The sequence below is a fragment of the Trichechus manatus genome, unplaced genomic scaffold (genome assembly GCF_000243295.1).
Source record: "Trichechus manatus latirostris isolate Lorelei unplaced genomic scaffold, TriManLat1.0 scaffold00080, whole genome shotgun sequence".
In the NCBI taxonomy this organism is placed as follows: domain Eukaryota; kingdom Metazoa; phylum Chordata; class Mammalia; order Sirenia; family Trichechidae; genus Trichechus; species Trichechus manatus.
Genome location: NW_004444016.1, coordinates 8,007,587 through 8,023,469, shown reverse-complemented (window position 1 = coordinate 8,023,469; position 15,883 = coordinate 8,007,587). Strand labels below are relative to the sequence as shown.

General features: G+C 40.9%; 2 protein-coding genes and 1 pseudogene across 2 annotated transcripts in view; all 3 read right to left on the bottom strand.

The window, feature by feature from the left end:
• Positions 1 to 2,160: 2,160 nt before the first annotated feature.
• On the bottom strand, positions 2,161 to 5,424 carry LOC101345471 (protocadherin alpha-4). The gene is given in 3 exon segments (XM_004391242.2): positions 2,161 to 4,385; positions 4,387 to 5,181; positions 5,183 to 5,424. Coding segments are annotated over 3 exon segments (2,412 nt in total). The 5' UTR covers positions 5,410 to 5,424; the 3' UTR covers positions 2,161 to 2,995.
• A 3,898-nt stretch (positions 5,425 to 9,322) lies between these two features.
• On the bottom strand, positions 9,323 to 15,335 carry LOC111821371 (protocadherin alpha-3 pseudogene; annotated as a pseudogene).
• A 164-nt stretch (positions 15,336 to 15,499) lies between these two features.
• The window catches only part of LOC101345221 (protocadherin alpha-2), a 2,511-nt gene continuing 2,127 nt past the window's right edge, over positions 15,500 to 15,883 (bottom strand). Inside the window, exon 2 of the mRNA XM_023735517.1 lies at positions 15,500 to 15,883. Within this exon, the coding sequence (XP_023591285.1) occupies positions 15,500 to 15,883 (384 nt within the window).

Genomic DNA, 15,883 nt, shown 5'->3' with positions numbered 1-15,883 from the left:
TATATATATATATATGTTCCAGGAGTCAGTAAGGTTCATATATCTATACGTGTTTACTCTTTCCACGCTTTCTAAGCCTCATGTTTTATGAATATCTTCCTGTTTTTACAATCTCAATATGATTTAGATTATTTTAGTTGTAATGTAAGTTACTTCATTCAATATATTTTGGTACTCATCTGTCATACTTAGAGTGGTCTTTAATCGAACATGGGATGCTTTATCCTTCTTAGGTCTACTTAGCGGAGCAAGTTTTCTTGTGAGTTCTATACCCATCTTCCCAACTGCAAGTAAAATAACTGCAACAGAATTCTAATGTTTCCCAAGTTTTGTATCTGTTGAAATGGAGTTCGCAATAATTGTTGCTCTCCTTGATGATTGCAATAGCTTTTTATTGTGTCTTCTAGTTCATTCCAATGTCATTCATCCTTCATTTAACCCTTACAGTCATATCCCTGAAAAACAACTATTATTCACTGGCATAAGCTCAGCACCAGCTTTACATATTTTAATAGTTTTCCAGTGAGTCTTAAAGACAGTCAAAATCTTTTAGTCTAGTACTCAAGGTTACCCAAAAGATTTTCTCATATTACTTTTCCTGCCTTATCTCATACTCTCTCCTATGTTTTAACCAGGCACATTTGGGGTTTTCTGCGTACTTATACTTACTTAGCCTGATGCTTTCCAAGCATTGTTTCAATATTGTTATCAATATTCTCCCAGAGGAAACTTCTCCAGTTAAAACCCATTAAAAATATCATGACCCTTGAAGGGCTCCTTCATCAAAGGAAATAGGGAGGGATTTCCCTTCAATTCCAATCATACTGTGATTTAAGTTTCTTGCATGTCTTATAATATTCTGCCTTTCATTAGGGTCGTACTTATGTATGACACATATTCATTATTTCTATATAAACTTCTTGAAGTCAGAGACTTGTTAATTCAATAATTCCTGGCACAGCAACCAGCTCTTAGAGATCCACCTAGAACCTATTTTTAAAGTTTACTCAAGCGTGATGGCTATCGTTCTACTTCCTTAAAAAAAGCATGCTTTTTAAAGATTGTTAGATATCAGTATCTATAGAAATGGTATTGTTTATTGCTTAGTAGAACTACAGTGTACGTTGTCACTTTTAAGTATGTGTTTAAAATTATCGTGTACTTAATTCTTTTGGGGAAAAAAAACACAAAACACTATCAATGACTTCTGCTATTTCAAGAATGGAAAATGAGCACATGGAAGTCCAAACCCCAACTTAGGCCTGTGATGGACCTTGGGCAACTTTTAAGTATGGGAATACACAGCATTCCAGCTTCAGATAGTCTAATTTTTCCTGGGAAGCGATGACCAAAGTGATAAGTTAAAACTACCTTCAGAAAAACGTTGAGGGTGCTGCAGCTTAAATGTCTTTTTTGAATCCAAAAAGCTTTCCAACTGCCAAAATCATCATTTGAATTTCAATTCTGAAAAACTGGTTTTCAATTAGTTTTTTAGTCTAGCACATAGCATTCAAAATCTTTGAGATATCTAGGATTAAACTGATAATTATGGCCTCTCTGTGAATAACAAGGAGCCCTGGAGGCACAGTAGTTAAGAGCTTGGCTACTAAACAAAAAGTTGGCTGTTTGAATCCACCCACCACTCCTTGGAAACCCTATGGGGCAATTCAACTCTGTCCTATATGGTCGCTATGAGTCAGAATCAACTCCATGGCAATGGGTTTTGTTTTTTGGTTTTTATGAATAACAAATCTTGACATAAAATAAAGCAACTTTGAAGCCATAACAATTCCTTTCTGATATTTTAGATTTTCTTTTTCCTCTTCAGGATAATAGCTAAATTTTATTAAACACTTACTATTAGGAAAACCCTATCATAAACCCCTTACAAGTATCAACTTACTAAATACTCAAAACAATTACCTATTATAGTACTGCTGTTTATCATCCCAACTTTACAGGTGGGAAACTGAGAACTGACAGTTTAAGTAATCTATCCAATGCTATGCAAAATAAAATTGGTAGGGGTGGAATTTAATCAAGGGAGAATGACTTCAGAACTCACAACACTTAATTACTACTCTATGCTGTCTTCCTGTAAAGAAATAGTGAATATTTAAAATCATTATACAGCATAGAGAAAAGCATTAATATAGAACAAATAAGTTTAAACTGACTCTGTATGAAAAGAACCCCTAATGAAATTCAAACATAAATGTAAGAGTTACAGTCTCAGAGGAAAGCAGATTTTATAGGAATATACTTTTTCAAAGCCAAAATCCCCTTGAATTTCTCCAGTATTTGGATCTATCTATCATAAACCAGGCAACACTCATTGGTGAAACAAGGATTTTGAAAGAGCATAAAATCTCCCCATTCGCTCCTTCATCCCAATCAGAAACATTCAGTCTGATAATTATTGTTCTGTCCTTTATCCCTAAATGGATTTAAAAAGCAACAATAAATGAACCCTAGTGTCTCCTGGGATCATCAGACCAAAAGAGGAGTTTAGAAAATAAGTTATGAAGGGAGGAATTTTTATACAACATTGACAAATTGAACATGTTGGCTAAATAAAAATCATCCACAGATAATACTTGAAAAGGAAAATGATAAGGTGGTTAAAATGTCAATATATTCAAAAATGAATAAATGCAAAATAACTCTAAGGAAGTTCAGACGCAAAGAAATGAAAATTTGAGATTATTACTCAGAAAAAAATACTTCCACCTATGTCAATAAAGCATACACCATAAGTGTACTTATTCAAGGAAAGTTTGAGATTGAAGACAGAAAACTTAAAATGTAGAATGTAGTTAATAAAGTCTTATTCCACTTAAAATTAAATTATAACATGCCAATGAGATTTCAATAATGAACACAAATAAAACTAAGAGACACAAATACTTTGCAAATATCCTGAAATATGTAGATGGGTAAAAAATAGACCTAGGAGAAAGAATTGTGAAAATTCCAAATGAATAAGTGTTAATTGTTAATTATGAAAATTCACACTTACTCTGGCACAATGATCCTCATTTAAACCCTGAAGTTCGCCCAAATTCGCTGCAATAGGACAGGGTGGGAGGCTGGGGCTGAAGGCCATGAGGTCGGTCTTGGGCGGCCCTTCTCCAGAGCACACCCTCTGCCGCCTCTGCTGCGAGTACGACCAGCTCCCCACCGTGCTGGAGCACACCAGCGTGGGCTTTCCCGATCCGCACGCGCCCTCTGTGGGCGGCGTCGAGCATCGCAGCGCCGTGTACAGCAGCAGTGTGAGCACCAACAGGCTGGTCACTGCGCAGATGGCGATGATCAGGTACACGCTGACATCCACCAGCGCCGCCTCGGGGCCAAAGGAGCCAGACGACGCCCGCGATGACGTCTTCAGCGCCTGGCCGCTCTCCACCAGCGACACCTGCACTGTGGCCGTGGCCACCAGCGGCGGCTCCCCGTGGTGCCTCACCAGCAGTAGCAAGCTTTGGCGTGGAGCATCTGCCTCGTCCAGGGCGCGCGTCGTGCTCACCTTGCCCGTGTACGCACCCACGCGGAACAGGTTGCGCACACCGTCCGCTGCCGATTCCAGCTCGTAAGACAGCCACGTGTTGTAGCCGGAGTCTGCGTCCACCGCACGCACCTTCGCCACCACGTGGCCAGGGCACACAGACCGAGACACCGGCTGGCTCACTGCGCCGATCTCGCCGCCTGACCCAGGCGGCAACAGCGCTGGCGCGTTGTCGTTCTCGTCCAGCACGAACACCTGCGGAGTCACGTTGCAGCCCAGATGCGGAAAGCCCGCGTTGCGCGCGCTCACGTGGTACTGCAGCAGCTCCAGCTCTCTGTGGTCCAGCGGCTGCAGCGCAGACTCCTTGCAGCTCTCGGCGTGCACCAACACGTAGCTCGACAGCGCGCGCTCGCCCACCCGCCGCTCCACCAGCGATTAGGACACCAGCGCGTTCTCCTGTGCGTCCGCGTCGTGTGCAGACACTGTGAAGATGTGGAAGCCCGGCGGGTTGTTCTCCTTCACGAACACAGTGTAATGGGGCTGTGTAAAAGTGGAGGCATTGTCGTTCACATCGCCCACCTCCACCGACACTTTGGCTATGGCTGACAGAGAATGTGAACTCCCATCCCATGCTGTCACCAACAGCGCATAGTCCGACATGCTTTCGCTGTCCAGGGCGCTGTCCAGCACCAGCGAATATTAATTCTTGAAGTTAGATCCCAGCTTGAAGGGGACATGAGGAATCAGGGAGCAGGTCACTTGCCCGTTGGCACCACAGTCACAGTTGGACACGCTGATCGGGACGATGACAGTGCCCAGTGGAGCGTCCACTCTGGTTGGAAGTGACAGAGATTTGAATTCTAAATCTGGAAGATTATCATTTGTCTTCAACTTCCACCATAACTGTACAATGGCCAGAGAGTGGGAGCTGTCCCTTACCAACACCCTCTGCAAGAATTTCATAGGACTTGCTTTCTTCAAAATCTATATATCCCTTTACTATAATTTCTCCAGTAATCGGATCTATGTGGAACTTGGATTTCACATTTGGTGAAGTATCAGTTGAGAATGAATAAATAATATTCTCATTCAAGCCTTGGTCTAAACCGGAAGCGTTTAGTTTAATTACTGACGTTCCATTAGAAATATTTTCTGGTAATTTCACTGTATAGAGTGTTCTGTCAAAAGCTGCGGTGTTGTCATTGGCATCAAGCACTGTGATGACTAACTGAACGGTTCCAATCAGCTTGGCTTTGCCCCCATCAGTGGCCGTAAGCACTAAAAAGAGCTCGGGAACTTCTTCCCTGTCTAAAAGTTTTCTTCATACAAGCCCGAGACGTTTTACCTGCAAGTTACTGGATGGTTTTTCTAGAGAAAAATATTCACTGGGGCTCAGTGTGTAAGTCAGCAGAGCGTTGGCCCCAATATCTGCATCGGACGCGCCCTCTAGCGAAAAATGAGAGTCAAGCGGCCTGTATTTCGTGATAAAAAGATTCTTTTGTGTCGTCGGGAACACCGGCGGGTTGTCGTTTACGTCCTTCACTTCCATCTCCACATGGAAAACCTGCAGCGGCCTGTCCACGATCACCTCCAGGTGAATGCTGCACACCGCGCTCCGCCCGCACAGCTCCTCGAGGTCTATCCGAGAATTCACAAACAAAATGCAGTTCTGCAGATTTTTCCAGAAGGTCCCCATGGCCTTTGAACGCCACCCGGAACAGGTGCGGCACCAGTTTCGCCAGCTCCAGCCCCAGGTCTTGCGCGATGCGGCCCACGAAGGTGCCGTGTTTGGCCTCCTCGGGGACTGAGTAGTGGACCTGGATTCTCCCCGCCCCCCACGCTGCGAGGAGCAGAAGCAGTAACAGCAGACGCCGGAATCCGAGGCCGCTTCCCCAGGAAAACTGCATCGTAAGCACTCAGTATTTTATTCTGATTAAGGAATCTTTTCTCAAAGTCAGAAGAAAACTTCTGACTGGTTAGTCCAGCGCTGATACATCCTCCATTTTCCAGCATTCAGATGGTGGCTGCAGCTCCTTTCCAGTGAGAAGGGATTTTTCTTTCTTCTGTCAGATCTATTTTATGGTGGAGAGTGACATCACATGGCTCCAAACAGTAACGATTCTTGAAATCCACGTTCTACTGTAAGTTTTATTTTACTTTCAGCTTCTCTGCATACTGTTAACGTCGTTGGAGAATAGCACCACATTTTGTACAGACAAGGTGCACATTTTGTACCACCGATTGAGTGTACAAGGGCAACTTTTACAACAGTGGAAGAACATGGGTTTTAAGTATTTACAAAGATCCAACTGTAGTGCTGATCAGGTAAATTCATGACAGATTCTTTGTGTTGTCATTAATGATGACACTCTCTTTGTCCTTGGATTTTGTATTCCTGTTGTTGAAAACTTGAGAGAACTGATCTTTAGGGAACCTCTGATCCCAAAAATAAGCCATTGAAAGAGAAATTTGCAAACGTTTGTAAAAGGAATCAAAGATCATCAGCACTTAATTGAACTTTTTTAAAAGTCATCTAAGAGCAAGGAAGCTTTAATAAGGAAGTAGAAAGTTGTAATAAATAGATTGTGTGGAAAAGTATTCCAAATAAGTTTGTTCACTGGAATCCATTCACCTCCCATGAGCAAGGTTGGTATTTTCATTTTGTCTGTTAAATTCCTTCTGATTTATAAATAGCTAACTGTTCTCCAGACTTTAGTATGCCTAAACTTCTATTTTCTCCTACAGTGCTTATATATTTTATTCAAACTGAATAATCTCCTGTTTCAAAGAACATTTTTTAGTAAGCAAACATACACATTTCATCTCTTGCCTAAATACCCATCATTTCCAAACTCTTCACAAAGCAATTTTCCCCATTTTATAATCACTTAAAACTCCCCTGACCATGAAGATTTTCATGATCAAAACAACTGGGCAGGCATCTTTACCGTCTTTTATATACAGTAGAACCCAGATTGAATCACTCGGGCCATTTATTATATTCATTTCTCTTTTGTAGATATTTGGGTATATATGACCTATTCTCCTTTTCTGTAATATAAATTTTTATAGGGAAGTGTTGGCTCTTAATATTTTAATAGCTCAGAGGTACTTATCTAATGTTTGCTGAATATTTACCCAATAGAAATTTTTCTGGTTCTCTTCACCTGCCTAATAAAATTAATTAATTTGTGGTGGTAACATAGCTAGTCCTGACCCCACTCAGGATTAATGAGTCACTTGAGAAATTTTTCCAAAAGGAGATAAAGTTAGATCTCTATAAGAAGGAATGCTCTAGAGATACTTAAAATGTCAGGAAAATATGATGTCTCAGAGGCCTCTGTAATTTTGTACAGATACAAAAATATTCTCTTTAGACATTCCCTTAATTAATATATATTTCAATTTCCATATTGAAAACTTGGGTTTTAGCTTCATTTTCATTCCAGTTCAAGGAAGTCATGATCTTTGAGACACTGTGTTTTAATGGGCAATGAAGACTTCCCAATAAATAGAAGACAATGCACTTTCCTGATAAACAAACTTAATATAGAAGAATATAATAGTGGCCATCTTCTAGCTTGCTTTGCCTCTAATGGTCATAAGTCTCTTTCTTCTCTATTTCTCTAAAAAAAAAAAAAATCAATATAGTGAAAATACCTTTAGGCTCTCTCTATGAAGAGCCACACTCACAAAAAAAAAAAAAATCTGAATCAAAACATAAATCAGTATTTTAACTGTTTTGGAACTGAAACTGTAGATTTGTACAAAATGATGATAGGTGTCCAACACACTGGAAGAAAGTGAAAAGGACTCCCTATCCATTCACTTTATTTTGCAAAATAATCAAATGCATAAATGAGAGATGCAACAGAATAGAAAAGTATATTTGTTTGGTAGCTAATCAGTATTCAAGGAGCTCTGGTGGCCCAATGGTTAAGCGCTCTGCTGCTAACTGAATGGTTGGCAGATTGTACCTACCCAATGGCTCCATGGGAAAAAAGCCTGGCAATCTAATTCCATAAAGATCACAGCCAAGAAAACCCTATGGGTGGTTCTCCTCTGTTCTGTAGGGTCACTATGAATCAGAATTGGCTCGACAGCACTCAACAACAATCAATATTCACTTGCTACAGCAGCAGTATGTTTCTAAACAGAAGAAACTCAAAGTCTTCAAAATGTCTTATTAGCAAAAAGTCTTGCTAGTCAAGAATTTCAAGAAGAGAGCTGGATTTGAAAATCAAAGTCCCCATATCCTGGTGTACTTAGTGCATGACTAACATTACTAGACAGGGTGGTATTCAGAGGAATGTCACCAGTGGTAACATTGATTTGTTGAACTTATCTGACATAAAACAAACAAACAAACAAACAAAAAAAGCCCATTGCTGTTGAGTCAATTCCAACTCATAGCGACCCTATAGGACAGAGTAGAACTGCCCCCAAAGGGTTTCAAAGGAGCAGCTGGTGGATTAGAACTGCTGACCTTTTGGTTAGCAGTCAAGTTCTTAACCACTTCAAAACCAGGGCTCCTTATTTAACACAAACATCCTTAATATTGTAGGCAATAGTAGTAGGTAGTTTTAAACTAGTATATATAGTATTATTCTCAACAAATTATTCTGGATGAACATAATCCTTAACATGATTAAAATATTCTTAACTGCAAGAATTTTTTCTAAATGATGATTTACTAAAAGGAGTATTACATTTTTATTTACTATTGATTTTTTCAAGGCTTACCAATAAAAGTAGTGAGAAACTGATGATGGACAAAGATACAATTCTAAAAGCAATAAAATTATTATTCTGGTTTTTAAAAAATACAATTAAAAGTATTGCGAGATGAGAACACAGGTTTAAAACAAATCATATTCAAGTAGAAAGGGGAGACTCATACTCCAAACAAGTGAATAAGAAAGTAAAAAAGACTTCATAAAAGACAATAGGTTTAACAAATTAATATTTATAAGTGAAGGTGTAAAAGCTTAATAAAAGTGAGTGTTGAGTATTTAGGATTAACTCATAAAATGGGTCACTGACTCATACGGTCGCTATGAGTCAGAATTGACCCCATGGCTATGAGTTTAACATATTGTAGGAAGTCCAAATAAAAAGTGGCAAAAGCTATTGCACCATTGTGTAGGTATTACCTGTATCCAATGCCGTAGAGTTGATTCCGGCTCAAAGTGACCCTGTAGGACAGAGTAGAACTGCCTCATAGTTTCCAAGGATTGGCTGGTGGATTCAAACTGCCAACCTTTTTGTAGTCAAGCTCTTAACCACTGCACCACCAGGGTTCTGTTGTGTAGGTATTAGGATACCGAAATTTGGAGACGAATTCTCTAAACGATAAAATTCATCCAAGAAAGAAATTCAGGTTTGTACCCAAACTTTTAACTATTACATGATTCTGCTACACCATTTACTTTAAAAAAAAAAAAAAAAAAAAAAAACCTACAAGTGTGGATCTCACTACTTATTGCTCATTTGGTTCAAAAGTATTAGTCACAAGAAATCTAAAGATAATTTCATCGCAAAAGCCGTAACTGAAAAACTCTAATTACTGTAAACGTAAGAGTAACATAAAACACACACAAAAAAAAAAACAAATCCGTTGCTGTCGAGTCGATTCCGACTCATAGCGACCCTATAGGACAGAGTAAAACTGGCCCATAGGGTTTCGAAGGAGCGCCTGGTGGATTCGAACTGCTGACTTTTGGTTAGCAGCCGTAGCCCTTAACCACTACACCACCAGGGTTTCCAAGAGTAACATAATAACTGTTAAAAGCTTTCAAATGGGGTGAAGATATTGGATATTTAAAAAGTGACGTTTTTGGAAGAATATGGAAAAGTTACTTTGGAAGAAAGATCAATATCCACATCCAGCTGCTCATTTCTACCTCCCCTTTCTGGACAAAGCGGAAGGCTGGGGCTGAAGGCCATGAGGTCGGTCTTGGGCGGCCCTTCTCCAGAGCACACCCTCTGCCGCCTCTGCTGTGAGTAGGACCAGCTCCCCACCGTGCTGGAGCACACCAGCGTGGGCTTTCCCGATCCGCACGCGCCCTCTGTGGGCGGCGCCGAGCACCGCAGCGCCGTGTACAGCAGCAGTGTGAGCACCAACAGGCTGGTCACTGCGCAGATGGCGATGATCAGGTACACGCTGACATACACCAGCGCTCCCTCCAGGCCTGCGGCGCCAGCCGACACCTGCGATGACGTCTTCATCACCTGGCCGCTCTCCACCAGCGACACCAGCAGGGTGGCTGTGGCCGTCAGTGCGGGCTCCCCGTGGTCCCTCACCAGCACCAGTAGGCGCTGGCGTGGCGCGTCTGCCTCGTCCAGGGCTCGCGTTGTGCTCACCTCGCCCGTGTACAGACCCACGCGGAACGGAATGCGCGTGCTACCCGCCGCTGGCTGCAGTTCATACAACAGCCACGTGTTGTACCCCGAGTCAGCATCCACTGCGCGCACCTTCGCCACCACATGGCCCGCACCCACCGACCGCGGCACCAGCTCGCTTACCGCGCGGATCGCGCCGCCCAACCCAGGCGGCAGCAGCGCTGGCTCATTGTCATTCTCGTCCAGCACAAACACCTGCAGAGTCACGTTGCTGCCCAGAGGAGGGAAGCCCGAGTCGCGCGCGCCCACTTGGAATTGCAACAGCTCCAGCTCTTCGTGGTCCAGCGGCTGCAGCGCGTACACTTTGCCGCTCTCGGCGTGCACCAACATGTAGCTCGACAGCGCGCGCTCGCCCACCCACCGCTCCACCAGAGAGTAGGACACCAGCGCGTTCTCCTGCGCGTCCGCGTCACGCGCTGACACTGTGAACATGAGGCAGCCCGGCAGGTTGTTCTCCTTCACCAACACCGTGTATTCGGGCTGCCGGAACGCCGGCGCGTTGTCGTTTACGTCGGCCACCTCCACGGACACGCTGACCGTGGCCAACAGAGGCGGAGTGCCCCCGTCCCGTGCGGACACCACCAGCGCATAGGCCGACTTGCTCTCACGGTCCAAGGCGCTGTCCAGCACCAGAGTGTAGTCATTCTTGAAGGTGGACACCAACTTGAAGGGGACATGAGGCGTCAGAGAGCAGGTTACCTGCCCGTTTACACCGGAGTCGCTGATCAGGGCGATGACAGTGCCGAGTGGAGAGTCCTCAGATACAGGTAGGGATAATGATTTGATAACCAACTCAGGTGCACTGTCATTGGTGTCCACAATTTCCAACAGAACAGAGCAGTGATCTGTCATTGGGGGATTTCCTCTACCCATTGCTTCTACCTGGATTATATATGATTTAGTTTCCTCAAAATCTATGTTACCCTTTGTACTGATGTGTCCATTGACCGGATCCAGGTGGAATTTCGACAGAATATCTGCTGATGTGTCTGTATTGAAAGAATATACAATGTCCTTATTTACACCTTCATCCAAATCAGAGGCATTAACAATCACTACCAGGGTACCATTTGGCTCATTTTCGGATAATCTCACTTTGTAGACCATCCTATCAAACACTGGGGCGTTGTCCTTTACATCTAACACAGTGATTTTGAGTTGAGTTGTGCCAGTGAGCTCTGGTTTCCCACCGTGAACTGCCGTTATTACTAAATGACGCTCAGGAGTTTCCTCTCGGTTTAGAAGTTTTTTTCAACACAAGTCCAAGAGATTTCATCTCCTCATCATTTCTTTTAACATCCAAAGTAGAATAATTGGAGTTAAGCCGGTAGGTCAACAGAGAATTCATTCCGATAGCTGCATCTGATGCGCCCTCTAGCGGAAACCGAGAACCAGGATGCCTGGATTCGTAAATAAACAATTTTTTTTTACTGCCACTGGAAAAATAGGGGGATTGTCGTCAATGTCCTTCACTGCCACCTCCATATGGAAAACCTGCAGCGGCTTGTCCACGATCACCTCCAGGTGGATGCTGCACACCGCGCTCCGCCCGCACAGCTCCTCGCGGTCGATCCGAGAATTCACAAACAAAATGCCGTTCTGCACATTTACCTCCAGAAGGTCCCCATGGCCTTTGAACACCACCCGAAACAGGCGCGGCACCAGTTCCGCCAGCTCCAGCCCAAGGTCCTGCGCGATGTGGCCCACGAAGGTCCTGCGTTTGGCTTCCTCGGAGACGGAGTAGTGGACCTGGCCTCTCCCCGCCTCTCAGGCTGCAAGGAGCAGAAGCGAGAGCAGCAGGCGGCTGGTTTCCAGATCTCCTCGCCAGGAAAATACCACTGCAAGACTTTTCCAAATATAGGGTCTCTCTAATACTTATCCAAAATTAGAAAAACAGTTTGAGTTTCTTGTTCTTCATTTCTTGAATCTCCTTACTGTACCAATATTTCAGAGATGGTGAGGAAAAGCAGCGTCTGAATACGTATTGTACGCTATTTCTTTCGTGGAGAAAGACGTGGTGGACAGCGACATCATGTGGTTAAATATGTAAGTATTAAATAAATGGCATTTAACTTCCTTACACTCTGACCTTCCCCAAACTTTCAATTTTCAGGTGTAATGTCCTGCAAGCACTCCTCAAAGTCTTTATATTTTATCAAAATATATCCTTAAAACTTTTACACTGATTCAGCTCTTTCAATTACGCCAATTCATGACATACAGTACATTAATTAACAGTAGTGGGTATCTATTAGGCACTGTTCTCTTTGTTTTAATGACATTATTCCATTAATTCCCACAACAACCCTCTGAGATAGGTATTAATATTATTCACCTTTTACAAATAAGAAAGTGGAAATATTAAAAGTAAATTTAAAACACTGATTGACCATTTTTAGGTAGGATCTCGTCTGACTCGAGATGTCAAGCTTCTAACCGGTTGAGCTTCAAGGCTACATGTTATAGAAAAATTATTTCCTTGAGATTTGTGAGTATCAAAACTTAGACACATTGAATTGTTTGTAAAATGTGTATATATATATATACATATTTTATGTTATTATAAATACTATTATGGGAATTGTCAATTTACAAAATATGTTCACTTAAACTTATTAATCTGTAGAGTGTCTACAAACCATTCCTGTGTCCTTTATTCAAGAACTATATCCTTGTTAGCTTTCTTACCTGTTATTTATATAAAGGTATTAGAAGCCAGTCTTTAACACTGTGGTTCTTTTGTAGATTTTTTGTTGTTGTTGCATGACAATACTGTATGATTTGGATATTGGTTACATTCCCATTATACCAAGCAAGATTATATTCATTTTTTTAATTTTCAATACCATTGATACTTTTGAATTTACCTTAATATCCTAAAAAGTTACATATGAAATAATTGTGGGTTTTTTTTTTTTTCTCATTTTGGACGATCTCCACTCTGGATGAATTTCTGGATTCCAGTTCCTTAAAACTTGTTACTTGAAAGCATTGGTGATTTAACCAATCAGTAATGAGAGAAATGTAACTTTGGACAGTGAGTCACTACTCAACATATGTAAGACTAGGCAATGAAATATTCTAAAGAGCTCTGTGAATACAATGAGAGGCATGAGTTCTCTGAGCACCTGGAAGTAGAGCAGAGGAAATTCATGAAAAGAGGCTGAATTTACGGAGGTAAGAGAATGCCCCAAGTTTTGTCTACAGCCAGATTTTTTTTCAATGAAATCAAACACATGATTTAAGTATTAGTAGAAAAGTTTTCATACCAGCATTTTTTATCAGTGCACTCATTGAAGGCAAACCAGGACCGCTTTTACTCATTTTTATCTTCCATGTTTAGAATAAAATACATTATCAGTTAATGTTTTAATAAATGAACATTTTAAATTAACTCTCTCAGGCAAGATAAGTAAAGAAGTGATTTACACTAATGATGTTTCCTCATATTAAACATAATCAAGTTTAATTAATTTCTAATTGATTCTATTGTACTAGTTCATGAAGAAAAGGTAAGGAAATACTTAAAAATTATTTCCGAAAGGTATGGATCTAGGAAATAATTATAGACATCGATCTGCCAGTTAATACTTTGATGAATCTTGAAAGGTTGTAGCTAGTTTTAAAATGAGAGACAAAATTAAAATTTTAAAACAGCATGGACTTCATATTAATGGGATGCCCCTGACAATTTATTATAATACTACACATTTCATGACATTTAAGAGTTAACACTAATTGCAAAATGGAATGCCACATGAGAACTTAAAAGAGTTGATTTCATAATTATTATCAGGAGATGAATATAATACTAAAGGAACTATGAGTTTAGAAGGTTGAGCCAATGTGTGGATAAGAAACAATGAATAATTTCCACTCTTATCTAGTCACTTCCTTGGCAAATTTAGTTTTAAAAAATGTAAATAAGAATAAGAAACTAACAAGAATTTATAGACCAATAGATCTGGGAACACCTGGATATAATTTTAAAAGCTTATCATTTACCTATGGTAGAAATGTAATGGCCAGCCTTCCAGTAGGACAAATTCCACCTGACCATTCATACATTCTGCACAGGAGTCTCAAGGAAGTGGGAAGAAGTTATGGCACTCTAGGTAGGATGGCTTCTCCCAAGAAAGAACTTCTTCCTCACTTATCCAAGCCATTAATTTTTCTTTGTAAAAGCCTCAGATGAAAATTTCTGATTACCAGGAAATACATACTCTCTGCATCTTGCGGTTTATCAACTTGGAGGATCTAAGAAGTTTCCTGTAGGAATACACTATCCTTAAATGGAATTCAAGATTTCCCCAGCAAACTCCTCAAACCCTTTAAAAGCGGATTAGAGATGGAAATTGATGTTCTGGCCTATCTGTGAAATGGCTGAGGCTAAGATCACTGAGTGGAACTTATTTCTATCATACATCACTATCCACATATATTTGGGAGGAAAATAGCAAATAACTAAGAACCAAACAGTAGAAGACCATTTTAGATTAGTGTGTTAACTATAGACAACACAGGAGTTTCAAATGAAACATTGTCATCAAATACCAATCTTTAACCTTGGAAAAACTCCAACTTCTTTAAGAATATCTATGTCGCCAGGTGAAATTTAGTGAACCTACAGACTCGTAGAAAATGTTACCCCAGACCTAAAGTGAGGTGACAGAGGAAGGTGATCAATTATCAGGTGACTCCTGATAATAATTATGAAACCTACTCTTCTAAATTTTCACTTGGCATTCCATTTTCAGTTAGTGTAACTATTAAATGTCATGAAATGTACAGTATTATAATAGTGAGGCATCTCAAAGCATAGTATGAGACCTTCATACATTGACCCAATGATGCTGATACTGATCAGCCTGCTAATGTTAAGACTCTGGGTTAGAATTCTCCACTTGTATGAGGAAAAAGTCCCACCGTCCGGCCACAGTGTGATTTTAAAATGTTAAGATTTTTGAATTAAACATAATTAAGAGGTATTCTGTCCTCAGCGAACTCTCTAGTGTGCATTAAAACTCCAAAGATGTTGCAAGTGTGATATCTTTGTCCCAAATGACAGGTTATTTTACTTGTAATAGAAATACCTAAGTTTAGGTATTGTAATGACCTATGATAGACAATTTACAGGGTCCTGGCATTAAAATATCCATTCAAGGTGTTTTCAAACACAAGAAAAAGAAAAAAGTAACTGTTGCATAAATAGGTAAAGATAAATTAATTCACGATCCAAAGAATAATCTAGGAAATGTCCAAACATATTCTGACATAATGAATATATTATGCAAATTGGAAATATGTATTATAATCATATTCTTTAATTTTTTTCAATTGTGATCTTAAAAAATTCGAGAGAAAAATATTTACATGTGATATTAAATTTTACTAAAGTGTTATTTAATACTTCAAGGTTCTTTTTACTCATGGATAGATTTAATTATGGAAAAGTCAATTGGAGTAGAATTTGACGATGTAAAAATAAGAAAAGCATTTCAATTCTCAATGCAAGAATCTGATATCTAATTTATACCCCATATTGCATAGTAGGATAATGATATAAAATAACGGCAGATCTATGAACCTAAATAATTAATATATATTATAAGAAATAAAAACAGGAATAGTTCTAGAATTGGTAGGGAAAAAAATGAAAAGGCTCACCTTTCCTAAGTGCTCTGATTCTGAGGGCTGTTGTCTTTCCTCCGTGGAGTCTGGACCCTGAGGCAGGCTGGGGCTGAAAGCCATGAGGTCGGTCTTGGGCGGCCCCTCTTCAGAGCACACCCTCTGCTGCCTCCGCTGCGAGTACGACCAGCTCCCCACCGCTCCGGAGCACACCAGCGTGGGCTTCCCCAGGCCGCACGCGCCCTCTGTGGGCGGTGCCGAGCACCGCAGCGCCGTGTACAGCAGCAGCGTGAGCACCAGCAGGCTGGACACTGCGCAGATGGCGATGATCAGGTACACGTTGACATCCAA